The 27,583-nt window shown below is 41.3% G+C and overlaps 1 protein-coding gene across 1 annotated transcript; it reads right to left on the reverse strand.

Annotated features, from left to right (window-relative positions):
* Positions 1–338: 338 nt before the first annotated feature.
* LOC5573487 (nuclear pore complex protein Nup205) lies at positions 339–26,140 on the reverse strand. The gene is made up of 5 exons (XM_021857642.1): positions 25,995–26,140; positions 22,776–25,903; positions 13,637–16,118; positions 806–982; positions 339–747 (listed from the first exon to the last, which is right to left on the reverse strand). Exons 1-5 carry the CDS (start codon positions 26,002–26,004, stop codon positions 530–532), a joined length of 6,015 nt encoding a protein of 2,004 aa, XP_021713334.1. The 5' UTR covers positions 26,005–26,140; the 3' UTR covers positions 339–529.
* Positions 26,141–27,583: the final 1,443 nt, after the last annotated feature.

Raw genomic sequence — 27,583 nt, forward strand, 5'->3', positions numbered from 1 at the left:
GTGAGTACATTGAAGGTTTTCCTGGAATCCAATTACAAACCTCTATGGTCCACTTAGAGATCACTGGAAATCTCTGTAAACCCCTTAAAACTCTTTGGAGAATCCTTGAGAATGTACTACTAGGAAGTTCTAGGCTTTCCTTAAAAACTCTTTGGAATTCCTATGGAAACAACTATTTGAGCTGTTATGTAATAGTTATTGACCTATTCAAATAGTTATTGTTGGCTAAAAGAATTCAGTCCATTTCGTGAACGAATTCAGTACAATTTGTAGATATTCTGTTACGACATTTCCTTAGGGACGTGATATCCACTACAAGCACTTCACAGGTCCGCCTCGTCGATTGTGAAACACTATAATCGGTCAAGGATATAGTTACATCATGTAGTGTAGCAGCAGTAGTAATAAATGCAGAATATAACGCAACAGTTGCGGCAGTTACGAAAACGAAAACAATTAATGAACGGAAAAAATACTAATAAGACTCTTATCTCTTAGCTAGTGATCTCGGATCCGAACCCGCCATTTCTCACTTGACCGGCACGAACTGGATCAGTCGCTTGATTCGCCGCAGCAGCGCCTCGATGAAGCCCTTGTCCGAGGCGCGGGCGTCCGATCCCTGCTGCCCGGTAGCCAGCAGCTGCTTGCAGAACGTCTCGTTGAAGATGGCGATGAGGGTCTTCTTGAGGGCGGCCACGTCGTCGGCGGTGATCTTCCAGCCGACTTCCGTCTGGGACGAGAGGTAGTCTGGGGAAGAATTGAGAATCGTTAGAGTTTGATAAGAGATGATAGTAGTGGAACTTACTGTCTGCTCCGTAGGAAAGATTGAAGTGCAACGTGTTGACCGGGATCGCACGCAACATGAAGAAGTCCAAGTGGGCCCACAGAAGGTACAGACAGTGTTCGGTTATGAATACGCAACGCTTCAGCTCCTCCTGCTTATCGGCTATCCGCTCCGTGAGGTTGTTGTGTTGAATTTGAACTGAAATTGAGGGGATGCGATCAATTGAAATAGAGTTTCGGTAAAACGGGTTATCACTGATCGGAATGTCCCTCCTAGTGAAGATGTTCCTTCTTTGATACCTTTAGCAAGTCAAGCAGCAGTTCTTTAAGAAATTTGTCAAGAAAGTTTTAAATAATTTCACCAGGGATGGCTCCAGGGAATTGTCAAGGACATTTTTCAAGACATTATTGAAGAAATGCCTGTATAGAACCGGTAAATATCGCCAAAATAAATTCTATAATAGTCTCTAATGAAATTTCTGCAAAAAATTCTGATGAACTCATGAGAGGATTTCTGAAAAACACCCTTACTTCCGAGGAAGTCTTGGAGGTTTCCCTAGATGAAGTTCTTCGATAGTTCTTGTAAAAAACAACCAATTGAATCGCTGGATAAAATTCTGCAGGTGCGTTGAAAACGTTGAACAGAATTCCTAAAGAAAGTTATGTAGAAATGGTCGGAATAATTGCTGTTGTATATGATGGTGTGAAACCTCAAATAAAATTTTCAATGATCCATGGAGATTTTAATTGAAAATTCACTTGGAAATTGTTCGGAAGAACTGCAGGATTAATTGGGTCATTTTCTAGGTTCATTTCTAGAAGAATTTGATGATCAATCACTGATCGCATTGGTTATGGAATACATGGAAAATTTCTTTTAAAAATTCCTGGAAGAGTTTTGGCGCAATTCCTGATATAAACCGAAGATAATTTCACGAAGGATTTCATACGAAAATGGCTGGAGAAAAAATCTGAAAACTCGGCGTGGGAACTTCTTGAGGAATTCTTGCAGAGGTTCCTGGAAAAACCTGTAAAGAATTTCTTCAATAATTCAGAAATAAACCCTATGGGGATTTTTTTTTTTTTTTTTGAATAACGCTTGTAAGAATTTTTGGAAGATCTGCTAGAGTAACTACTAGAAAAATGTTAGAAAACTGGAATTGATGGAGAGATTTGAAGGAGAAGGATTTTAGAAAATTTGCAAGGTCATCCCTGTGGAAAATCCTGATTATCAATTTAATCAAACTTCAATTTTAATTTGTTATAAGCAAAGTAGGAAGCATAATACCTTCAAGGTTTGCTCATTTTTAATGGTCTTCTGAATTCCAAGAAAGATAGTCGAAACAATAGTATAAATATTGAAATTATTGTACTGCAGGACTGGTGGCGACTAAGTATTTGGAAATAGGAGACTTATTGTCTGGAAAAATAAACCAAAAAGAGATAAAACAGTGACAAAAAGGATACCAAAAAGAGAACCAAATAGGTAAAACTAACAGGAATTAAGAGATAAAATGTTCATTCATCGGAGAACCAGACATTTCTTTAAGAATATTGTCTAAGTTTCTTATGACACTACGACAAGTACCTATTACTGCTCGTTCCTCTGTATGTATTTTTGTTGTCATTATTTTCTCCAGGAATTGATTCAGATCTTTACCCAAAGTTTCCTTCAGATATTACCTCAAAGAAGAATTATTGAACAGTTCATTGAGTTATTTTAACGAACTCCTTATCACCCCGAGAGTTTTTTTTTTTGATACCTTTGGAATTTAGAATAGCCACAGCCACAGATTCCATCAAGAGATCCTCCAAAGATTCTTTGAGAAATTGTTCAAGAGTGCCATGTCCTCCAGTAATTTATCCAACAAATATTACCATCGTTTTCTCTAGAACTTTCTCCAAAATTCAACCAGTATTTTATCCTCGCATTTTCTAGGATTTCCTAAAAAAATATCTTTCATAATTTGTTTCAGAATTCAATCAGAAATTTCTTCCATAGATATTTTCAGGAATTCCATTAGAATTTCTTTGTGAAATTTCTCAAGATCCATATTCTTCAAAAAAAAAATTAGTCATGTTTCTAGAGCGGTCTTTAGGAAAATTTCAAGGATGTTTTTTTCATAAATTATTGGAGGTTTTTTTCATTCGCGAGGTATTTCAGAAGGAAATCATAAAGTAACGTTTGATGAAACTTGATTAAGTTCTAAAATAATTCTCGACCTTCTAATTCCCAACCCAAGACAGGGTACACTTAGGAATGTTGTGTATTTTTTCGTAACTCGAAAATCAAAGTGGTTTTATGTTTGAATTAAGCCTTGGGCTGTGACACGCATATAAGAAATGTTTTTTTCGACTTTTAAATTTTTTTAGTATTTTAGAAAAATACTTGATTTTTTTTTATAATATGCAAATGCTTGATTCTTATTTCTTGCGTTGTCTTAAAATTCGCACATTATATATTTTCCTACAACTTATCGCAGAAGTAGAGCTTGGTGGTATAAAATTAAATATTAAATATTCGCCTAATAAGTCTCTGAAGGTTTCTCTGGAACCTTTTAAATTCGACAGACGGATTCACTACAAGCAGAATTAAGGAAACAGTGGAAAACGAGACCAAAAAGAGAACGAACTGAAACTAAAAAGAGAACAATAATGAACCAAATAGAGACCATACAGGAATCAGAAGATGAGTTTTTTTTACGAAAATCAGAAAAGCCGACAAGTAATGTCTGCAGCAATGCTTCCACTGATTTCGTATGAATTCCTCTGAAATTGTCGCTCAGGATTATGCCTTTAGAAATTACCCTAGTGACTCCTCTCATGCTTCCTTTAGGAAATCCCCCAGGAAATCTTTGAGAGTATTTCCCACCCAACAAACATTGAAGTGGAACAAAAGTTGAACAGACCACTCTTAAGCTTATTTCAGCTGAATAAACTGTTGTTCAACTACTTATGTTACTTGGGCAATAAAGTTCTCAATGGGTTCATGCCTTATTCGCTACTCACCACATAGTAACGCACATGCGCTAGTGTCTATGCTCGAAAAATCGCTAACAGGTAACTCGAAAAACATTTGTATGGCGAAATGCATCTAACGAAGTATTTCTCAAAATTGGGAACTATTTTCGAAAAAAATATTTGGTGCCGGTAGTACGTAATGATGAATGCTATCACGCCTACCAAATATTGTTTTTCGATTAATACTTTCATTTACGAAAAAAATTGAAGTTAGATGCCTTTTCCCATACAAAACAAAACCAGAAAACTTCTGCTGATCAACTGTGGACAAGAGCAAGCAGGTAATCCTTTAATTTATCCAGGTATGTCTCCAAGTTGTCATCAAGGATTGTTTTTAAAAATTAATTTAAATTGTTAGGAAAATTTCTTAGATGAAGTCTTGAAAAGATCTCTGAAAGAACTTGCAAATTGCTGAGGAAGTCATGATGATTCTGTAAATATATTGCTAAAACATTTTTTAAATAAGCATTAATCAAAACCCTAGATAATATCCTATAGGATTTTCAGTAAAACAAAATCCAGAAAAACATCGAACGTAGTCCCGGAAAACAATGTATAGGAATAGTTTGCATGCATGCCCTAGTATGTGAAATCTCAAACGAAACTTGGAGAAATTCATGAAGATTTTATTCGAAAACTTACTGCAGAAATGTAACAGTAATTCCTGGACGAAATGTCGCAGAAGTTCCTAACAAAATCAAATATTTATTTTTCCTGGAATAATCCTTGGCAGAATTCTGTAGCAATTTCTGATACAAAACGTTGATCGTTGATGAAGAAAGTTAAATGAAAATGCAGGGCTGTTACAAAAATCTTAAAATCGTATCCGCGAAAATCACGACTGGAGAAATTCGATCCGCGCCTAGAAACACCAGTCCACGCCGAAAAAAAAATCTGTTTCATTGACAACTTTACTATTCATTATAAAAAAAATGCGAAAACATGCATGATCAAAAACTAGTTTTTAATGGTACTTTAAGTGAATATTTTCGCCTTATCTTAAAGTATCTACCATTGAGCAAAATAAGTTGTAGAAAAATCCAATAATTGGAGTTTTACATCGGAAAAATCGTATTCAACAATAACACTCGAAATGTATTTGTCATCAACATTTCAATATATATTTTTTGTAGAAAATCGTGCAATTCGATAAATGGTAGCGTCACTACAAGCAGAGAGGAGGCCTAGTTTGCAACTATACTTAACACAATTCGATATGATCTTTGCATACAAGATGCAAATGCAAATGGAGATGCAAAATGAAGTTATTAATGATAACTTAACAAGAAAAACGTACACATTAATTTTACAATTTTCTCTCATCTAAGTTCACACTATATTTTAAGTGGTTATCGAGAGGTTGCCATTAATAAAATTAGATCGCCAATAGTGTATTTTTATCATGCAATACATGGATAGGCAAACACCATCATATTGTTTAAGAAAATAATGTTGCAAACATATTGTTTTATTTATGAGATGTGGACAGTAGAACAATAAGTATGAAATGCATACCATTCATTGTATGAAAACTGTTTTTATTTTTATAAAACTTCAAGTCTTAATATTCAATCAATTTGAGGTAAAAATACTTAAGATTGTTGTGATAATTGAATATTTTTTTGCAATTTCTCATCGTAATAGGCTGTTTTTCATCACGCCAATCTGTCATGAAACGGCAATAGAAATATTAGTAGTAGAACGCTAATGGCGCAGTTGTCACAAAACTGATTTCAATTTTTATTACCTTAAATTATGGTTTTTCATTGTTTGTTCTATACCATGATGTTGTTTTGGTTCTTAAAATTAATCTGACACTTTGAGGCCCGGTGCTCAAGCTGTCAGTTCGTGGCAAACTAGATGTTGGTAACACGAACTGCAGCATTCTTAGGTTAATGCTTCTACTGAAACGGCCTACTTTCCTGCACTGAAGTATGCAGTGCGGGAATAGTCATTACGCAACTGAAACCAGTGCTGTAATGATTCATTGCGCAACGCTTTTTCATTATGCAACTGTTTTGAGTTACGCAATGAATCATTACACAACATTTTTTCAGAAATTGTAAGATTATAGGGAATGCATTCCGATATAATTTCTGATACCCTCAAGTGGTCTTCTACGAAATTGCAATGAATGTTGTACGTAACTCGTTGCAGAACTCGATTTTTACAGCACTCGTCGTAATTATCGACTCGTGCTGTAAAAATCATCATTCTGCAACTTGTTACGTAAACTGCTATTAACAAATTTGTTTTTATGAAAATTGTTATTTCTGTGTGCGTTTGAAATGCAAATATCAAATGCGGAAACACCAAACGCGGTAAGATTATTCATAAGAAATGCGATGTCAAAGATAGATTTTTCTTGCAAGCAGTGATGCCACATACACAGATTTATCTGATCACAGGTTTTTTAGATAAAGATAGATTTTTAAGATTTTATGATATTACACAAGTTTGGGACATGGATGTGAAAGATATTGAGAAAAAATACCATTACTCTGATTATTTTTTTCTTAAATTCTTTAGAATTTCAAATTTTTAGGAACAATTACACAGCGAAACAAAATTGACATTTTTGCGTGCCTCAAGGATCAAATTATGTGTCTCCAGTAGATTTGGGGTTGCTGAATATGATGCCATTTTCAGAAATGTTCCAGCACGTCACAATTTTTAGCTACAGGTCGCCAAAGTTGTGTGAAACACTGATTTTATTGATGTTTACATGAAATTTAAGGTATAATTTATCAAACTTTTTAGTGATTTAATCCACTAAGCATGCTATTTTGCACTTAAACTTCCATTTTGAATTAAATTTGGTTGAAATTGCGCGATTAAATTCAGATTAAACCGATTTTTTCGACATGTTTGCTGTCTCCATACAAAATTCTTCGTTTCTCTTATATGAGAAAATACGATACTTTTCAAACCATCAAAAAATAACTTTACCGCATCGAAAGTTTTATAAACTTTGCCGATAAGTATTATTATACACATAAAGTTTGAATTCTGTGGCAAATTAAGCAAATAAATTACCTTACAAGCTGGCAAACTTGCATGCAAGTTGGCTAAAATACTCAATTTTTGCTTTTTCAACAGCCTATATCTCAAAAACTAGACGTGCTATGGTTCTGAAACGGCAATGGATTCAGCAACCCTTAATTGAGTGAATAGCGGTATTTTGGTGCTTGAGACAAAAACGTGTTCCGCAGTGTTATGCATTTTCTTCTTAGTTTTAGTAGAATAACTTCAAATCAAAAATTGTCGACATGCCAAGAACAGCCATAATTAGTTTGTAAAGGTTCTTTTTGAAATAAAAAGGTTAATTTCGAATTTTTGCGCAACACAGATTTTTACCAAGATTTTTGGAGGTTGATTTAAAATAAAATGATTTTTTCAACCTAAAACACAGATTAAATTCGAAAATAATGTGGCAACACTGCTTGCTAGGGCAGCGGTGATTTATGTAATCGTTGCTAAGTGTCCTTTGATTACTTTGTGTTACCGCATTTGGAGGACGTTTACTCAACATTTGCATCTCAAATGCAAACAGCAATACATTTTTTCAATAATATTCATTAGTCATTGGCAGTACATTGGACTATACATGCCCGTTCACCTTAAAATGCACTTTGAAGCACAAAATCAAAAAAACACTTCTTTAAACTATGTTGAGTCCATATCACGCACAATGTAAGGAACCTTAAATGTCCCTCTTTCTGCTTTCAAAATTTTTTTTTTAATCCGCCATAAAACAATTTTCCTTTCGCGTTCACTTCTCAGCTCTTCTGAGTTCAAATTTTTGAACTGATCAATGTTCAAACCTACTTGATCTCTCCTTCAACAAAATTGAACTGGAACGCAAACTGAACGCGTTCAAATGCAACACTGGTACATGCAGTTGTGTTCAGAATAATAGTAGTGAAAGCCGATTTTCATATAGAATGTTCAACTTTAACATGCTAAAACTTCCCAGACAACCAGAAGTCGCATAACAGTTGACGAACAAAGTCGTTTAGTTACACAAATTTCATCACACCCGCACAATATGGTGGATGATATCGTTCGACCGATGAGTTTCCTCGCATTGAACGCTATTTTATGAGTTCATACGTACATTTCATTTCGTTCCGTATACTCGTACAAAGTAAGTCGGATCAATCCGTAGCAGCTGTCAAATCAACATTGTTATCACAAATTAGGTCGCATAAGAGTGCAGACTAGTTCGCAATAAAATTTACACACTCGCATTGCATGTTATTTTTCATCATATAAAATATGCACGTATATCGCCTCCACTTTTGTACGTATAAGGCCTTTTCGCAACATCTTATACGTGAAACTTTGCGCATATAAACATCGCATAACGCAAAAGGTGATTTCGTACATTCTGGTTGTCTGGGTTTGTTCTCCTTTGAGCAAAACGCATGAAATTTTGACAGAGAACTCTAAATATCTTCAATTTTATTATCACCAAATTTGTCATAGTACTGCACACTAAGAAGAAACTAATATTACGTACGTAACGTAAGTTTGATGGCATTAGAAATTAAAAATACGTCCTTCTTGTAAAATTACATCCAACGTGACTAAAAAATTTTTGTGATTCGAATAATCTTTAGTCCATTATGACGGAAAGTTACGTCATTTGTGACTTAAGTTTACCTAATTTTACTTGCTCCAATATGTCGGGCATATATGACATAAATTTCAATGATTTTTTCTAAGTGTGTTTAAATTTTTCTTTACTCATTGGTGTTCAACAATTTCTTCCAGAGTTACAAATTTATAAATTTGGCGATTTCAACAGATGCTAAGTTTTAACTGGTGTGTTGTGGTGGTGATTCAATCGTTGTACTGGTTTTCAAAGCAGATCGTAAAACGGTTTTATGGTGATCAGCTTAAACTGCAAAAGGTTTTATTTAGTTATATTTACATCCACTATTGCATTAACTATACATACAATTTCCAGTGTTGCTTTCTATTAACTTCAAGTAATTTTTATCTTCTAGATTTACAATGCTCTTCACTGACAAAACTCCTAATTTGACTGCGTAGCTATATATTGTTTTAAACTTTTCTATTGATGATAAGATTTCATACACTGAAATGATTCCACGAGTTTATTGTATCAGCAATTTCATATGAGTTTAAATAATAGCCGGCCTAATTGATTTCAATTGATCACTTATATGTGTCACAACAAAAACTATTTGGATTCAATAGCCTTCAAATACATATTAGTATCACCAGCTCATGTTCAAGTTATATGCACATGTTATAACCGACTTATGTCCCTTGCATATAATTTCGGCTAACTTTTCTCGCTGTGAAAGCTAAATGCGTGTATGTCATATTGACATTATCATTTCGAAAGAGCACAAAAATCAACAATGGCGGACGATCGTGAGCAGTTGTTGTTAGAATCTGGACTCCGAATAACATTTTTCGATCTTCTTGCTGGTAAGTTAATACTGAATATGATAACATTAAATTACATTGGAGCTGGTTTTCAGATTTTAAAATTCGAATTCGATAAATGTCCGTAATTTATGTCAAAGAACTAGAGGAAGCATTACAGTTGACGACCTTGATTGAAGAAAAAGGTACGATTTCTATGAAGATGATAACGATTTGTGATCGAACTAAAATGGTCATTATAAGTAAATAAACATGTATTTTTGTTTTTAAATCGTATAGTTGTTTCTCATTACTAATAAATTGAGGTGATTATTTCAATGGACCGATGCACGAGTTCACTATCTGACGTTTGGGCGGTGCCGTGTTATTTACGTGACCATGGCAACAAGTGAATTCGGCACCGCTCAAACGTCAAATTCGTGAACTCATGCACAGGTCCATAGGGCACAATTTAGTTTGAGAATGAACACTTATTACAACTTAATCGAGCATATAACTGCAATCCAAATTAGCAAATCAAGAAATGTTTTCAGCTGTTTATAGTGCTGGTTTGCAATTATAGCTTTAAATAAACATGCTCGCAAAGACGTACTAGGATTTTATTCTTAAAAGCCCTTATGGGAATATTTATGTCAATTTTTATCGCACATTCCTTTATTACATCCATTATTTTGGTACTGCATAATATATGAAGGTAAATTCAACATCACATGAATAACATTTAAATTTGGATCGGCAGTTGTGTTTGATCATTATTGTGTAATCAAATGAATAACGTATTGTCCCGGTATTTGTGAAGGCTAAATGTAATGCATTTAACTATAACTTCAATATCCGCGAGTCTTATCATATGCGTTGCATATAACTTGTAATACCCATTTCCGTCCCATGCTAATATTCATATGATTTTCCAATAGTGCAGAATTATATGACTTCCATATACCCTTTAACGAAAGAGTTGGCTCAGTGTAGGGTAACCAACTATGACTGCAGCGCCAAAACTCAGCCAGAGTGTCCGCATATTATCCGCACAAATTCCTACATGGTTTAATGTCTTGACATATTATATTCATTCATTTCTGATTTCAGATATTTGAAAAACCAAGCCAAATGAGCGCCATTTTCTAAGATTTTTAACGAGAAATAAATGAAAATTTTCTATTTCCAGTTTAACCTATTTTACCAAAAACCTACCGATCGCCGTAAACACAAATAAATAAATTAGATTAGTGTCATTAAGAATTTAGGGAAGAACGATCTCTTGATTGCCTAGCGACCCTCGAGAAATATGACTTCAAATAAAATGAGGATGGTTTACAAATAAAATGTTACTGTTTTTTATATTTCCCTGAACAACATTTTCGAAATCAGTGACTATCAGTGCTGGAAAAGTTCGCATCACGAAGCAGCTCACGAGTGTATACCAACGCATAACAAACATCACAGACTCGGAACTGGCTAGGTGTGAGTAAGTCCGCACCCGTCAGCTCGGGAGAACATGTCAAAAGAAGTAGCAACAAGCTCGGGAGCGTTTACTCGCGAGTAACCGAGCAAGGTGTGATTTATTATGGTTTGACAGACAAATTAATTGCATAACCATCATATCGACAGTAAACTACTAGTTTGTAGTCAAAAGCCCATGAAAACCATAAATCTCGAAGAGGAAGCAGCTTTTTTCCCAAAAGCACAATATGACTCTGAACAGCTTTGAACACGTTCGCGAATCACTTTTAGCTTCAGTTACTCGGGAGCCGACAGATGCGAGTAAACCAGCGCTCTGACGCTCGGGAGCGTTTGGTTTTGTTTTTGTTCCAGTTCAGAAGAAGTGTTCGCCACTTTCCATCACTGGTGACTATACTAACTGAACTTTAGTGCTCTCAAAAAGAGACATGATTTTCTTGTTTTAAATAGAAATTTTCTTATTATGAAATCACGACTATACATACAGCATAACTGCAATTTTTGTTGCACGATTTGGGAAATCCGCGATTTTCGCGACAGAATTTTATTCACCCGCGATTTTCGCGCTTGGCTGGCCAAATCCGCTACAAATCCGCGACAAAATCGCGAAATCCGCGAGAATCGCGAAATACGCGCCTGTTGTAACAGCCCTGAAAGTGACTGAGAGAAGAACTGAAAAAATCGATGGGGGAATTCCTGGAAAAATTATCGCGTAACTCTTCTAAAGGACCTATCTTTATTCTCTTTCTTGATATCTTTGTTAACTTTCTCTTTAATCAATAACTGAGACACTGTGCTCTTGCTTCTGTCTTTGAATGAATCGCTAGCCAAGGACATTGTCTTTCTATCAATAGCGAAAAACTTTCCGAAAGCTTTAGCATTTCACAGTTATAATCCAAAGAGGACGAGAGATGAGAAAATTTCTCATTGCTACATAGGTTCTTTGGAAAAGTTGCGCGAGAATTATTGTAGGTCTTCCAGGGAAAAAAATCTTGTCAAATTCCTTCAAACACTATAGAATGAACCTTTGATATTTTTGTAAGAACTGTAAAAATCTCTGGAAAAACCGGTTGAAAAATCTCTGGAGGAAATCCTGGAAAACGTTGGATATTCTACAGAAAAAATAACGGATGAATTCCTTTAATTATTCCTTACAAAATTCTTGTACGAATTCCTAGAAGAGGAGTTTGTAAGAAATCTGAGGTCGTTTTTTGAAGGGATTTCTGGAAAAGCTCCTGAAAGTATGCCAGAAGAAATCTCTGGAGAAATCACTAGGAATTGCTCATGCGTTTCCTCGGAAAATCTAAAAAGGTTGTCCTGGATAATTATCACGAAAGAGTATGTGTAGGTTTTTATGTAACCTCCAGAATTATGCGGAAGGATTCTCTGCAAGGAAAATGACTGAAAGAAGAACTGGGAAAATCGGCGTAGGAACTCCTTGAAGATTTTTTTTCAAAACCTATAGAATGAATCATCGAGGATTTTCATATAAGAATTTGGAAATCTTTGGAAGATCTGTTAGAGTAATTGATGGAAAAATTGATTAAGGAATAAAAGAAAAAAACTCTAGAGGAATAGTACGTGAGAAAATTTCCAGATTACTGGAGGTTGTATCGTTGAATTTCCTGCACAAAAATAATAGATAAGTTCCTTTGATTACCCCTTTCAAAATCTCTGGAGAAATTCTGGACCAATTACTAGAATTTGGGCATTATTTTCAAAATTTCTGTAGGGATGCCTGAGTAGCTCCTGAAAGTATTTCAGAACAAAAAATACTGGAGGCTGTTCCGTTGGATTTCCTGCAGAAAAATAAGGCATCACTTTCTTTTATTATTCCTTTAAAATCGCTGGAGAAATTTCTGGACAAATTCCTAGAAGATTTCTGGAGAGATGTTTGAAAAAGTTCTTAAAACTATTCCAGAAGAAATCTTCGGAGAAATCACTAGAAGAAGACTCTTCGAAGAATCTGAAAAGGAATTTCTGGAGACTAATCGCGTAAGAGTCACTGCAAGTTTCTATGGAACCTCAAGAAATAAGCAGTTGGATTCACTACACGGAGAAAGAGGTAAATAGTGGCTTTTGGGCCCTTTTTTTGGTTAAAAAAAGAGACTTTAGAGACCTTCCATTAAAAATAGAGACGTTTTAGTCACTTGCATTAATATAGAGACCAATTTTCTTAGAAGAGGCTTACCACTAGCCCTGAGAGATGTTTTCAATTTTGATATAACTCAACAAGTGGCTTGTAAGAGTTTGGCCTTCATGCTTGTCTTCGGGCTCATGATTTTAGTGAGTAACGATATTTTCAATATTACCGGCCATTGTTTACATGGGTGGTCAATGGTAACCCATATCAGCTTAATTAAAATATCGTATAGCAAAGACTGAATTTTTCTCGCAGTGAAACGATGTTGGTAGAAGATTGAAAAACACGTCGACTGTTCATACTGTTAAAATATTCATATGTTATTAATAGTAATGGCGAAAAAGAAAGGTATGTGTATATTAATATTGGATGTTAAACAAGAATAAGGGTTTATGCCGACACTTGTAGTGATAAATCATCCATAGTTTGCTTGAAAATTACTTAAACGTAACGTTGCCACGATAGAAATGTGTTATCGTAAACATGAAACGAGCTCACCAGTTTGTAATCCTTCGCCGACTGACAAATCACAACAAATCATTAACACCCGCACAACGCGAACCGAACACGGTTGATCTTGATTCCGTCGCTGGTCCCAAAGGAGCATACAACAAAATCAGAAGACTATTCTCAGCAAAAAATCGCATAAAACACTTTTTAACCATGCTCAAAACTTTCAGAAAACAAAATACAATATAAAGTCACGAGCGATTAGTGCCAGTACTTGTTTTAAACATATAAAATTTGCATAGTTTGCAAAATAAAAGTGATAAATGTTACCCCCTGGATTACGTTACCGCAACTTACCATTAGCATCCAAGCTGAGACTGGGCAACGAGTTCCGCTGGCGGACCAAACTCTCGTACGACAGCTTCTCCCGGTTGAAGTACTCGACCGAGGTCTTGAGCTGTATGACCACGATGTTCAGGCTGTGACTCGTCTCCAGGGCTGCTCCGGTGACCTGTCGGTGGTGGACACTTTCGCTGATCTGTGGTGAGAACAGCACGTTGATCGTTCGGTGATCGACCGAGTGGTTGGAGATGCTGTTCCGGGCGTACAGTGCCAAATTGGCGGCGATCTGCAGGAAGTACTTCAGGTGGGCGGCCTTTTCCCGCTCGCTGCAGTTGGTGAGGATGTTCTGGTTCAGTTCTTTCAGGGTTTGATCGGAGAGGGTGAAGCGAGGGAAAAGGGTCAGCATGAGCTTCTGCAGGCGGTAGAGATGTGCGCCGATGTCTTGGTTGGCGTTCGGAGTGATCAAGCTGGATATTTCCTGGTTGGCGGCACGAGCGATCAATCCGGTGATGCCGGCGAGCTCCCGAAGGAGGCCGATGTTAAGGAACGGAGTTCCTGCGCGCAGAACGATCTCGATCATGTCTCCGTGGGATAGCAAGAAGTTGATGACCTGGGTGACGGCCGAGTGATTCTCTTGACCTAACGTGGACAGAATTACATCACAGAGGTTCAACGCTGGGAACAGGATCTGTTGGTAGCGGGCTTCGATCGGAGGGATGAAGCTCGATGATGTTGGATAAAGGGGAGAGTAGTTCTGGACCTGGAAATCTGGATGTAGATCGAAGACCTTCATTCCGGCCAGCACACTGAGAGCTCTCTCTTCCAAGAGAAGCTCCGCTCCGATGTGTGAACTTCCGATACGACTCAACATGGCCATTTTTGATTCATAGACGTACAAGGCCTTCATGTTCTCCGGTTGATTATCCAAAATTCTGCACAATTTCCCATCGTTCTTAAGCAGACTATCGATCAAGTGCGACAAGTATCCACGTTTGGATATGAACTGAATCACGTTGGCCATCGAGTCCATATCCAGGAGCATGTCAATGCAGGACAAGGCCAACATTTTGCAGATGTCCAACCCTCCGGTGCAATCATGGCACAGGATATCGATCAACTTGTCGCCGAACGATTGTACAATCTCCACCACCATCTCGATCTGGGCATGCGATTCGTCTCCCCCAACTTCATGAGTCCTTCCAGCGGCCAAACTCTTATCCAAGCGGGAAACGTAGAATTCGTCCCGAACCGACTCCGTATTCTGCTCGCTCTTGTCGCGATTACCCTTTACAATGTGCATATAATTCAGCAGCGCCGCGTACAAATTGATCCTCAGTTTCTGGGACCCCACACCGCTGATCAAGATCCACTCCAAAATGTTCTGCAAGATGTACCTCAAACTCAACGTGTTGGCCTTCGGCGAGAACCGACCCGCTCCTTGCCCAACGCCATTCTGAGCGAAGCTGCCTCCAAACGACGTCATCAGGGTGCTCTCGTTCAACCCGGATGCCGCACCGTCCCCTCCATTCTTCAACGAATAGCAATGCCTCAGGTTCACCATCAACAGCAAAATCGTCGAGGACGCCAAATTCGCCAGCTCCGGCATGACCTGATTGGGCACCACCTTGCTGAGAACCGCCTGCACAATCTCCACCAGCAGTCCCTGCTTGACGTCCAACGAAACGAACATCGTGGGAGTTACGCTGAACAGCACCTCCGTCACTTGTCCCCAGGCCTCCAGGAACTTCACCGTCGACGCACACAAATTCCTCTGGCTGTTCAGCTGCAACGCGTACATCAAGATCGTCTCGATCTCCGCCAAAATGTGCGCCCTTTGTCCGGCGGCGATCGTCGTCTGCACCGAATTCAGCTCATCCTTCAACACATCATGCAGCCGCTTGATGTCGATCAGCTTCAGCGCCGACCCAGGAACCGCAATCTCACAATCCTGCAGCAGACTCTGCAGCAACGAGTTGTCGAAGTAGTCCCACTTGGGCTTATCCAGCGACTTGATCTCAAAGTTCAGACAGTCCAGCAACTGACACAGCAGCAACTTCGCCGACTCCGGGGCCTTCCGCGACACCGTCGCACCCGGTTCCATCCCGGTCACGGAACTCATCAGCATGCTGGAGTTGACGGTGCTGTAGTGGTGTGACAGTTCCAGCGGCAGTGTCTCGCTCGGTTGATTCTGGACCACGCCCAGCAGGATCTTGCACACGTTTCCGAACTGCGAAACCTGGCTTTTGTCCGATGTCAGTTTCAGTTCGATGGCAACGCATTTGAGCAGGCCGGTCATCTGGTTCAACACGTGCGGGCTCTTGACGTTGGCGAATGGGAGTCCATTGATGTGCCGGCAGAGGAAGTCGTTGCACGAGCGCAGGAAGCGTAGGATGACCTCCGAGGTGCGGCTGTTATAGCATAGCGAGTAGAGGAGGGCGTAGGCGTGCTCGATGAGGCGCTCCTGGGCGGTGGCCGAGTGCTTGCCGGATTTGGAGTTCTGGGGGGAGAAGAAAGGGTATTAATACTATCTATTCATTTGAAAGATCGGCCATCACAAGTTTCTACCAAATTTGTATGAAATATTAATTTGTTTGATGTAATCACAGTGCTTGGCAGCTAAGTAGTTCGGTTACGTTACTAGTATTATATTATACTAGTGTACCCAGCAAACTTCGTCTTGCTATAAAGTAGGCTGTTGAAAAACCTAAAACGTCCCGTCCAAAATGACAGTTTCTTCCACTCCCGTTGTTCCGACTTTTGCGTTCAATATTCTGGGTTTCTATATACACAAACACGTCGGAACACTTAAGGAACATAACAATGGAAGAATTTTCAAAATCCGCTAGTTCGTTCTCAATATATATATATATATATATATATATATATATATATATATATATATATATATATATATATATATATATATATATATATATATATATATATATATATATATATATATATATATATATATATATATATATATATATATATATATATATATCGTGTGGCAGGTATGATGATACTCTATGCCCAGGGAAGTCAAGGAAATTTCCATTCCGAAAAGATCCTGAACCGGCCGACGGGATTCGAACCCAGACACCTTCAGCATGGCTTTGCTTTGTAGCCGCAGACTCTAACCACTCGGCTAAGGAAGGCCCCTACTTCACCTACTTCATACCGGCCTCCCAAATCCCGCCAAAATTAGGGCTTCTCGGCGGCATGAATGACTACTCGATTCCTTTGCTGGTGCAATAATTGGTGATCTTTCCAGTTGCGCACTGGTCTTGAAACAGCTTCCAAAGGTCATGCAATTCAGTTTTTACTCCGCCAAAATTAGGGCTTCTCGGCGGCATGAATGATCACTCGATTCCTTTGCTGGTGCAATAATTGGTGATCTTTCCAGTTGCGCACTGGTCTTGAAACAGCTTCCAAAGGTCATGCAATTCAGTTTTTACTCCGACAAAGTTTGTCGCGTTATCAGAGCGCATCGATTTAGGATTATCACGTCGGCTGATGAAGCGTTTCAAAGCAGCTAGAAACGCAACCGTCGTCAGATCGGAAAACAATTCTAGGTGAATGGCCCGAGTCTGTAGACAGACGAACAAGCTCACATAAGCTTCCGTAAGCTGGGATTTGCGGGCAGTTGATAATGATTTGATCCAGAATGGTCCGGCGTAATCCACACCGGTATTCGAGAAAGCAGGAGCTGGCTGTATGCGGTAGGATGCAAGGTCGCCCATTATTGGTATAGTCTTCAAAGGGTTTGCTCGAAAACATACTATAGTCGACTCTCCACATCTCGATGTTCTACATCTCGATATCTCTCCCCATGTCGATGATTTGTTCGGTCCCTTCATTCTGCATACACATTCACTCTCCATATGTCGATCTCTCCCTATCTCGATGGTCCCTTCGATATCGAGATGTGGAGAGTCGACTGTACACAGTTACGGATTACTTTGCGTATTGTGCTTTTCGCATTCAGTGGCCAGTATCGTTGTCGCACAACTGCTAGCAAACCTCTCTGCCCAATGTGTAGGTTTTCATTGTGCAGATGTCGGACTAGCGCTTCAGTGATTGGGTACTTCGCTGGCAATAACATCTGGTGCCGGCTATCATACGGTATGAAGGCTCGCTTGATACGGCCCCCACACGCAGAACGCTGTCTTCTGGGTCCAAAAACGGTTTCAACCCGTTGACTCGATGCTTGATGTCTGTACCATCCGTTAGTGCGCGTATTTCCGGCTTGAACGCTTCGCGTTGAACCAAACGTACTATTAGTAATGATGCTCTTTATGTTTCATCAACGGAGAGCGGACCCTTTGTCAGCTCTCTTTTCCAGGCCGTGTAACGCACAACCTTAATGAAGCAACTCAATTTGTCAAAAATCGGCATTCGTTCAGCAGCAGCAGTCGTAGCCAGCACTACTCTGGCTCGCATTTCTGACAGGTCTTCATCCGGAACCTCGGCTTCCTCCACGATGTCGACGATTGGGTTGCTAAATGATGGTGGTCCGGTCCACCACATCTTAGATCCGAAAAGTTTTTTAGGCTGTTTTCCCCGGGATATCAGGTCGGCCGGGTTCTCCTAAGTCGGAATGTAATTCCAGCTGCATCAAGTTTCTGGATTTCAATAACCCGATTCGAAACGTAAGTATTCAACTGATGAGGCAGTTTTTTAATCCACGCCAGCACGATTTTCGAGTCACTCCAGAGCGTCACTGATTCGTATTACAATTCTGTAGCATCAATCACCTTTGCAGCTAGCCTGGTCAACAGCAAAGCCGCTAGCAGTTCAGCCCGTGGAGTTGTTATGGTTTTGTTCCTTGTCTTCTTCTTCGATAGGATGCGAGACTTACTGCAAATTAGTCGCATCTGGATAGAGTCGTCTGGAAAAATGGCACGTACTTAGAGGCATGCTAGATCGGAAGCGTCCGGAAATCCATGCACTAGTTTCGATGTACCGTTCCAGCAGATCCATCTTGGTAGGCGCACTTCGTTCAAGACTATCATTTCGGTTCAAAACTTCGCTATTTCGAGCTGTTGGGGACAAATGGACATCCCTACCAATGATCCATCAACACTACCGCTGAGCTCACTGGTGGCAGTTGTATCTGTCACCTGTCGATGCTATACCAGCAAGAATGTTTAACGTGTTAATAGTTTGTAACCGTTTTAAATAAAGTTTTAGTTCATTGTTTGTTACGTCGCGTGTTTTACTCGCTCACGAGAATGTACTCGGCCACCGCCAACGCGCGAACGTAAAAGGAGCAAACGTCGGGAGGGACTGGATCGTCCCAATCAATTTGCAATTCGCTGACTTCTCGCAGAATCAACTTTGCTGCTGTAATCGCTGGACCTAAAAACCCCAGGATCAAATATTTTGGCCAACTGACTGTAGATTTCTGCGGGTTATGCCCTCCATGTTGTTACATTCCGGAACTGACACAGAGAACCAGTCTTCGCTCGGGTTCCAGATTACGCCCAAAGTCTTAACGATCGCTTTTGAACTATCATCGGTTACTGCGAATGTACTTCCTCGCAGTTCGTCTGGAACATCTTGCAGGATAGGGAAGATTCAAATATGACGTCCATCGTTTTTCAGGATTTCTAGACCCTCTCCCCCCTCTGTCAAGCTTTTTCCAATACCTTATACACGTACTGTCACACTTTCATAGACACCCCCCCCCAATGTTGGACGTTTTTTTGTGAATGACCCCATATCAGAGTGATTAGCACACCACTTGTGAGCGCCAGAACAACCCTTTTGCAGCAGGCCCGCCACTTCTCGTTGGAGCTGGCATGCTTCAGCTAGCGAATCAGCACCCGTCAAGATGTCGTCCATATATGTCCCCTTTTCTATGACCTTGGCAGCTTCCGGGAACTCTTCCTTGTGATCTACAGCAGCTTGCTTAGCGCCATGGTAGCTTGGAACGGAGATGGTCCTAGGCCATAGGTAACGGTCTGCAGCTCTCGAACGGTAAGAAAATCGTTTTTGTCATACCTCCGGAAAATGCGTTGATATTTCGTGTCTTGCTGATGAATATTAACTTGGCGAAACATTTTCGGAATGTCCAAAGTGGAAACGTACTGGAAACCTCGGAAACGGAGCAATATTGCGGTGAGATCATTCTGGATGGTTGAGCCCGTCATTAGCACGTCGTTGATAGAAACGCCCGTCGTTGTTCTAGCTGAGCCATCAAAAACGACTCTTAATTTGGTTGTCGTGCTGGTGGGCCTCAGCACGCAGTGGTGTGGCAAGTAATACACCGATCCCACTTCTTCATTTGCATTTTCTTGCACCTCTCGCATATGTCCAAGCATTTCATTCTCTAGCCAAGCATGCACTTCAACAGAAAAGTAATCGTCTCTTTACAATCACAATCAGGTCTCTATTCAACTGTAGGTACACGCTGATTGAAGTGGCAACGAAAGCGAAAGTTGAGGCATTCCACAAATCGGACCACCGAATCTCGCTCCTGTCCAGCAATATCTTCCACCGTTACAAGTGCCCTTACCGACCTTCGATGGATCTTACACGCAGCGAACTGGACTAACGAATTTCATACATTTTGCCTTATGAAAGGTGGAACGATTATTGCAATACGAACGCTTTATGTATCGTTCTAGCATCACTCCACATCAAGGCGTCGATAGGCGCGTGGTGTACGCTCGGGCCTATCGATCGCAAGGTTCTTGGTTCGATTCCAGGTTGCCACGAAACGCTACGGCTATCTGGGCGATGACATGTTGAAAGTGTATTACTTTTTCAGAACCCTCAGTGCAATGCAAACTGATTTTATTCAATTCAAAATTTTGACATGATTTAGCAACAATCATCAACGACGCGTACAAATTTCAATGACGGCCTACTTCGTCTTAAAGGCATCGCACTTCCAAAGTTCATGGCTAGCCTTGAACAACTGACACTTTTGTTCATTTTTATCATTTTTCGTTTCACTTATGGACCGATGCACGAGTTCACTATTTGACTTTTGAGCGGTGCCGTGTTATTTACGTGACCTTGGCAACAAGTGAATTCGGCACCGCTCAAACGTCAAATTAGTGAACTCGTGCATTGGTTCATTACCAGCGTGTGGCGTCTAGCCGCCGCTTTTGGTTTAGCACTCTCCGACAACGGCTTCAAAGTTGTATCCAGCTTTTCGTAAATCCGACACTGTTCTTGCAGAAATTTCGCAGTTTCAGCATACGATGAAAGCACATTTTTCTTCTGGTGTGACTCCCAGGACATCCGCAGCTTCTTATCCATTTTCCCCGCGATGAGATTCACTAACATCTGCTCTCCAAGCCCATCGACTGGCAGATTCTGGTGCTTCAACGCTTTTACATTCTTGTTACAGGCATCAATCATCTTCTGCATATTGGCTGCATTCTCCTGTCCAACTTTTGGCAGATTGAAAAGATTTCGACATGTTTGTCAACAATGACACGTTTGTCTTCATACCGTTCTGTGAGAACTCTCCATGCGGCTTCGTAGTCATTGTTAATGACTAAGTCTTGAACGATGACTCCTGTTGCTTGACCAACAAGGCTATTACGAAGATGGAAAAGCTTCAATGATGGTTTCTTCTGCTGGTACCGGTTCATCACAGTGGTAAACATCGCTTTAAACGAGTACCACTTCTCGTACTCAGGCAAATGGACTATCGATAAACACAGAAATCGGATTGTGGATCGCCACAAGAAATCGGATTGAAATTCATAAATTTGCCTTATGAAACCAGAATTTGAAAATAACGTTTTTGTGGCAACCTGGAATCGAACCAATAACCTTGCGATCGATAGGCCCGAGCGTACACCACGCGCCTATCGACGCCTTGATGTGGAGTGATGCTAGAACGATACATAAAGCGTTCGTATTGCAATAATCGTTCCACCTTTCATAAGGCAAAATGTATGAAATTCGTTAGTCCAATTCGCTGCGTGTAAGATCCATCGAAGGTCGGTAAGGGCACTATTTCCGAATGTTCTGATTTGGTTGATCTTCGCTATGCCACAATGCAGCTCAAACTCGAGTAAACTTCCCGTACACTGCCGTTCGCGGATTGGTCAGCCCGTTAAGCTGGTCATCCATCCTTTTTGATTCTTCTCTTTTCATTTTTGCCTTTTTTTGTTCAGAAATTGGCGTGGGCAAACTCGATGGTGGCGCTCTTGGTGTCTTCTGCGACATTATCAGTACAACAACCCTGATCTTCTATTGCACTCGCGCACGGAAGATTCATCGCTGTGTTCCATTATTCCATTAAACATATTTTGATAAATTCAACAAGAAATACTTTCCAAAACAAAAACAAACCGAATAAGATTAGCGGGAAGTCTTGTATGCTCGGACACTTTTTGTTGCAAATCAATAACTCAAAAAATGCATTGTTGTTTGCGTGAATTTTGTTTCTAATTTCTAATTGAAAGATCTATGATTGAACAAGCGAAAAAAAAACTGACTGGTTAAACCTTCAAAATTTAATTTTGAAAGCTATCACACTTTTTGTACAAATATGCATAATTTTTTAGGTGTCCTCTATGCCCGGACACTAAATTCAGTGAACTCGTACAAATGCAATAGCTGATAAAAATTGAAACCAATACCACATAACGAATATATAACATGTGTTTTTCATATCAATTATTGTATTTAAGCACTTTTATCGACAAATTCAATGTTTTTTTTCGGGGGTCCAAAATCATGTTAAAAACTTCCATATAAGCGTCCGGCCCATAGAGGAAATGTCTCTAGTTTCATAATCGGTGAAGGTGAAGACAGCACCGGCATATTTTGTGTGCACTAATAACTGCCCAAGACTATGGTGTTAAACTTTAAAAAAATATTTTTTTTTTGGTTTCTGAAAAACGTATAGTGCCCGGACATAGGACTCTCCCCTATTGCCAATCAATATTTATGTTATTTATTTACTAGAAGTATTCCTATAAATCTGCCAGAACTTTTCCTATGATTTCACTGAGTAGTTCATATAGTAATGTCTCAAAGAATTGTTCCAGTAAATTTCTCACAAGGTTACTTCAAGAACATTACCAGCAGTTCCTACCAGCTGTGCTTCCTACAAGATAGTCGTTCAATGAAAGCTTTTAAAAAAAAACTTAGAAACTATGTATCCCAACCCATCCCCACTCACCTCCAGCGCATTATCCAGCAGCGTAATCAGCGACTTGGCGCAGTTGCTCGGAAAGTTCATCACGCCCGGCTGCTGCAGATTGGTCAGCCGTAGTTCCTTGTTCAGCTCGAACCCTAGCAGATAGTGCGCCAGATTGGGCGTACTCTGCTGCGGCAAACACTCCTGCAGCAACCCAACGATGGCTACCTTGATCTGGAGCTCGACGCTAACCGCGGAGGCAGCGTCCGCCGCCGTCGCGTAATCCTCCACGTCCTGATCGGGGTCGTTTCCGTCGCTGGAAGGATCCGTGGAAGTTTGGGAAGTGGAGGCGAATGTCACCGACTCGCTTTCGAGGCATTCGACGAAGCCCTGGCGGATCTCGTTCCGGATTCGCTCGGACTGTGTGAGCAGACCGAGTATCTGCTGGTTGACGTTCGGCTGGCGCATGATGGCCGTCAGGATGCGGATGGAGACGAGGGCGTTCTCCGGGAGCCAGGAGCTGTAGGTAACGAAACGGACGATGTTGAGCATGTGGTCCGCCTTGCCGCTGCGGGGGTTCATTCCGAGGAGGAGCTTGTTGGCCCCGGCCAGGAGGATGGAGCAGTTGGCGGAGAAGTGGGCGTTGAAGAAGTCCTCTTGAGTTTCGAGGGCGCGTTCAAGTATTTGGAGGGCGAAGAGGCAGGTGGTCTCGAGGTGTTTGCGACCGGGGAAGGGCGTGTAGGAATCGAAGAGGGTGCAGGCTTCGTCGATGATGTGCAGGAGGAGACGGAGGAAATCCGACTTGGTGTTGATTTGGAGCAGGATGTGGAATCCGGGCGGGGAGTTTTCCTCGCGGTTCTGGGTCGGGGAGGGGAAGTCAGCGGGGGTGGGAGTGTAGCGCTGGACGAAGGCGTTCAGCAAGCGGAGACACTTCTCGGCGATTTGCCACTTTTCGGTGGGGTTCTTGTAGTTGCGGTTGAAGAACCGGAGGAAGACGGCGTCGATGATGAAGGTGACGTAGGGGTCCAGGCCGGGTTTGCGAGGGCCGGCACCGAGGCCTCGAGGGATGGCCGTTTCGCAGAGGGTGTACAGGAGGTCGAGCATTCCGAGGGTCAGGGGGTAGGTTTCGTTGCGGGATTCGATTTCTTCCAGCTCGGATTCGATGCCACGATTGGCGAAGGTGCTGGTCGTTGGGATCGTGGTGATGACCTGGGAGGCTTCTAGATTGTTCCAGAGTTGTAGGGCCGTTTCTTTACTCTTGCCGAGGGCGGCCAGGGTCTGCACGAGTTCTGCTTTCAAGGAGATGGGGACCGAGCAGCTGATCAGTCCGAGAAGGACATGAAGGGGAGCCCAGTTGGGGTGTTCGCAGAGAGCTACTCGGGCCACTTCGTCGTGTGTGGCCACGGCTCGAATCACCTGAAGGACCGCTTGGAGACCGGCGATTTCCTGCGGATTGATGTTGCGGCTGAGGGCTCGGTTTCGGTAGACGGTTTCGCTTCCAGGGTTTTGCTCCTGGCGGAGATTTTGATAGTAGCGGAACAAAGAGTTGAAGAAATGGTCCCAGGAGATGGTGGCCATCGATCCGGATGCTCCGCCGCCTTGCTTCAACAAGTTGAAGGCATTCCGGGCGGATTGAGGACAGCTCGATAATCCGGCGAGCATCTTTAGGTATGGAATGAATAGGATTGGAGGCAGCAGTTCTCCCGCCAGACGGATGAATTTGAAGAGACAAACCGACCGGGAGGAAGCCCGCTGATAGTTGGCGGCCACTTCCATCGGTCCCCAGTATTCCAGTGACAGATTTAGCCGCATTTGGTCGTTCTGATAGAGCTTTCCAACGGAGAGGAGCAGAGCCTCAAAATTCCGGCACAGATTGGCAGGGGGATCCAATCCTTGCTGCTGGAAGGCCTGGACGGTTCTTGCCGTTTCGTCCGCTCGAGCCCTCAGTTCCGTCACCTTCGAGTGCATCAGCTCGATGAAGTCCGTGAACAAGACGTGCATCCTCCGGTAGTAGAATTCCGTCCGGAAGATCACCTCGTTCTCCAGCAAGGTGTAATGAATGAAATCGAAGACCCTTCCCTGAATGGCTGCGTCCACCAGCAACTCATCCTGATCGATAATCTTCGCCGTATTAGAGTACAAATTCTGCGGAGCCAATCTCAGCGTGGCAATGGCCAATCCAAACGTGAAAAGCGACACCGACCGCAATCCCTCGCATTCCCAGCTCGACGAAATTGCATCCATCACCGTTTCGATGAATTCCGGATCTTTAACCATCGGAAGTCGCTTCACAACTTCCTCACCATCCTCCCTCCGCTGAATCACGCTCATGTCTAGTCCATACATCAACGCCATCTGCAGGGCCAGTGTCACATTATCGATCCCTCCACTCGACACCGTCGACTTGTACTTGGCCAGATACCGGATCAGCTTCACCGTCGTCCCCCTCGGCAATCCGCACTGCGCGGCCCAATTGAACAAACAGGTCGCCAACAGCACCCGAATCTCCTCGAACAGATCCAACACCTGCCGGTGATGCTTCGGCGGCCCAAGGGCCCTATTCGTCGTCAGCACATCCAGCTCCTTGGTCACGTCCAACTCCCCCAGCAAATCCACAATCTTGTCCAGCACTCCATCGGCCACCAATCCGTCCGTGTAGGCCGTAATCAGCTGCGTTATCTCGTGTGGTGCATCCGTGCACCAACTGACTCCCGACCGCGCCTGAAACAGTTCCTTCAAACTCGCCACCAGCGACTTCCGGCCGTCGTAATACAGCAAAACCGCCACCAACCCCCGCGGCAATCCCGGATGATTCGGCATCTGCTGCTGCGCCGTGCAAAGCAACTCCAACGCAATGTACTCATTCAAGTCGTACATATCGGAAATGATCACGCTCTCATCCACCAGATCCTTCGACAGGATCGTGTGTCCAAACTCGGGCAACGTAATCCCCTCCGTAATTCCCACCCGAATCGCCTCGCGGCTCTTCCCATTCTTCGGCGGATTCCTCAACAGTGTTGTGAAATTCTGCTTGTGCTTCCGCAGCAGCGCATCCAAACTGGCCACATTCTGTTCCTGCTGTTGACCACCTCCACTCCCGGACGCCGCCAGGAACGATTCGATGCTGTTGAAGAGGTGCTTGAACGGAGTCCACATATCGTCCGGAGTTGCTGCAAACAAAACGGTAAACATAACCCCATCAGATGGAAAGTACATTTCGGCGAGGGTTTTCCCTCAGAAAAACGACAGCAATTTACAAACCTTCACTCATTTTCGAAGAAGTGCGGGTCCCTCTGCAGATGTTTGATAATTTCGATTCGATTTCTTTGGGATTTTCACAGGATTTTTGCGAAATAACACGACTTGATTTTTTCCGCGAAAGACGCACCACAAGCTTTTCGGTTTTCTTGAAAATGACAGTTTGGTAGCGATGAATCCTCTGGCCGGTTGAGTTTGTTGGTGTTCATCCATGTTTGTATCCATAAATCGGTTCACATCTTCAGTTAAGAGGATCCGTGCACGGAGAAGTGAAACAGCACTCAAAATTTACACAGAGTAGGGTAACGGTCGTATTTTGGACCCCTTAAGGAAGTGATTTTAGTTTTGTGTCCCAATTAATCAACTGCACAGCGTAACCAAGTTAAAGAACATGTCAAAATGTAGAGAAAAACTTCCTCTACGAGATAAAAATGCCCAACCGGTCATGTAGGATCCAAAAAGCGTCGAAAATAATTGAATTTTGAAGCACTGTTTTTCATTATTTTGGACACACCAATACATTTTGGACCCTCAAAGTATATATTTTGGACCCCCGGCATTTTTTATCGTTTGGCGACAAAGTCCATGACACTGGATGTATAATATGCTTGCCCATAGTCTAATCAATCGATCGACAATGGAACACCAAACCAATTCTACGCTTTTTGTCCAGAAATTTGAAATAAGTTTTTGTTTACATTTGAAAAATTTCTGACGGCTTCAATTTCTGTGTGTAACGTGTTGTAACGGTTGCATGGATGCACCGGTTAAATTAAATTAATTTCAGATAAAATAAACACATTTTCTTTGTACAAACGGTTGATGCAAGTGCGGAATAGTCCTATCTTTCCAAATGACATGCAAATTAAGTTGAGCTTTCGATTTAAACTTGGAAATTTGCAGGAAAATGGCCAAGGGGGTCCAAAATATATAGAGGTCCAAAATATATTGGTTACCCTATGTACTTTTTATGATTTAGTAATCAAAGACCCTAAAATAATTTACCGAACAGCGATGTCGTTTTTAAGTGTGTAGTAATTTTTACTATCCAAATGGTGTCATGGTAAAATTGAATGCACAACATATTATAAATAAATGCGAATTTAGTATACACAAATCAAGTGGCATTGTGTATTTAATATGACCTTCTGATATAGTATTTTCACACGTAACGCTGTTCTCAGTTTATGCGTAGTGTTATTTACCCATACAGTTCGGATTCACTCGTTGGGAGTCCGCTACATAGGCCAGGGGAAGTGGTTCACCTAGAGTGAATTTATGTCAAAGAAAAAGTAGATTTTGTATGAGAATTGACAGAAAAATGAATGACAAGTTCATCCACTTCTCCTGGTCTATGGAATGTGTCGATGGTTGGATGTTCGCTGGTTGTAAAATATTCCAACTAAGAAGCACTCAAATGTCAAACTGACTTTGACGTCTGAGTACCGTCGCATTGAAGTCTCCATATATAGAACAAGTATGTGTTGGAGAGCAGGTACATCACACACCCTGCTGTGGAGATGTCTGAGGTAAGAATTGTAGAGGTAGTCGAAATAGATTGTAAATATGAATATGTTGATACCCAGACATGA

Source organism: Aedes aegypti, chromosome 1 (assembly GCF_002204515.2).
Source record: "Aedes aegypti strain LVP_AGWG chromosome 1, AaegL5.0 Primary Assembly, whole genome shotgun sequence".
Lineage (NCBI taxonomy): Eukaryota > Metazoa > Arthropoda > Insecta > Diptera > Culicidae > Aedes > Aedes aegypti.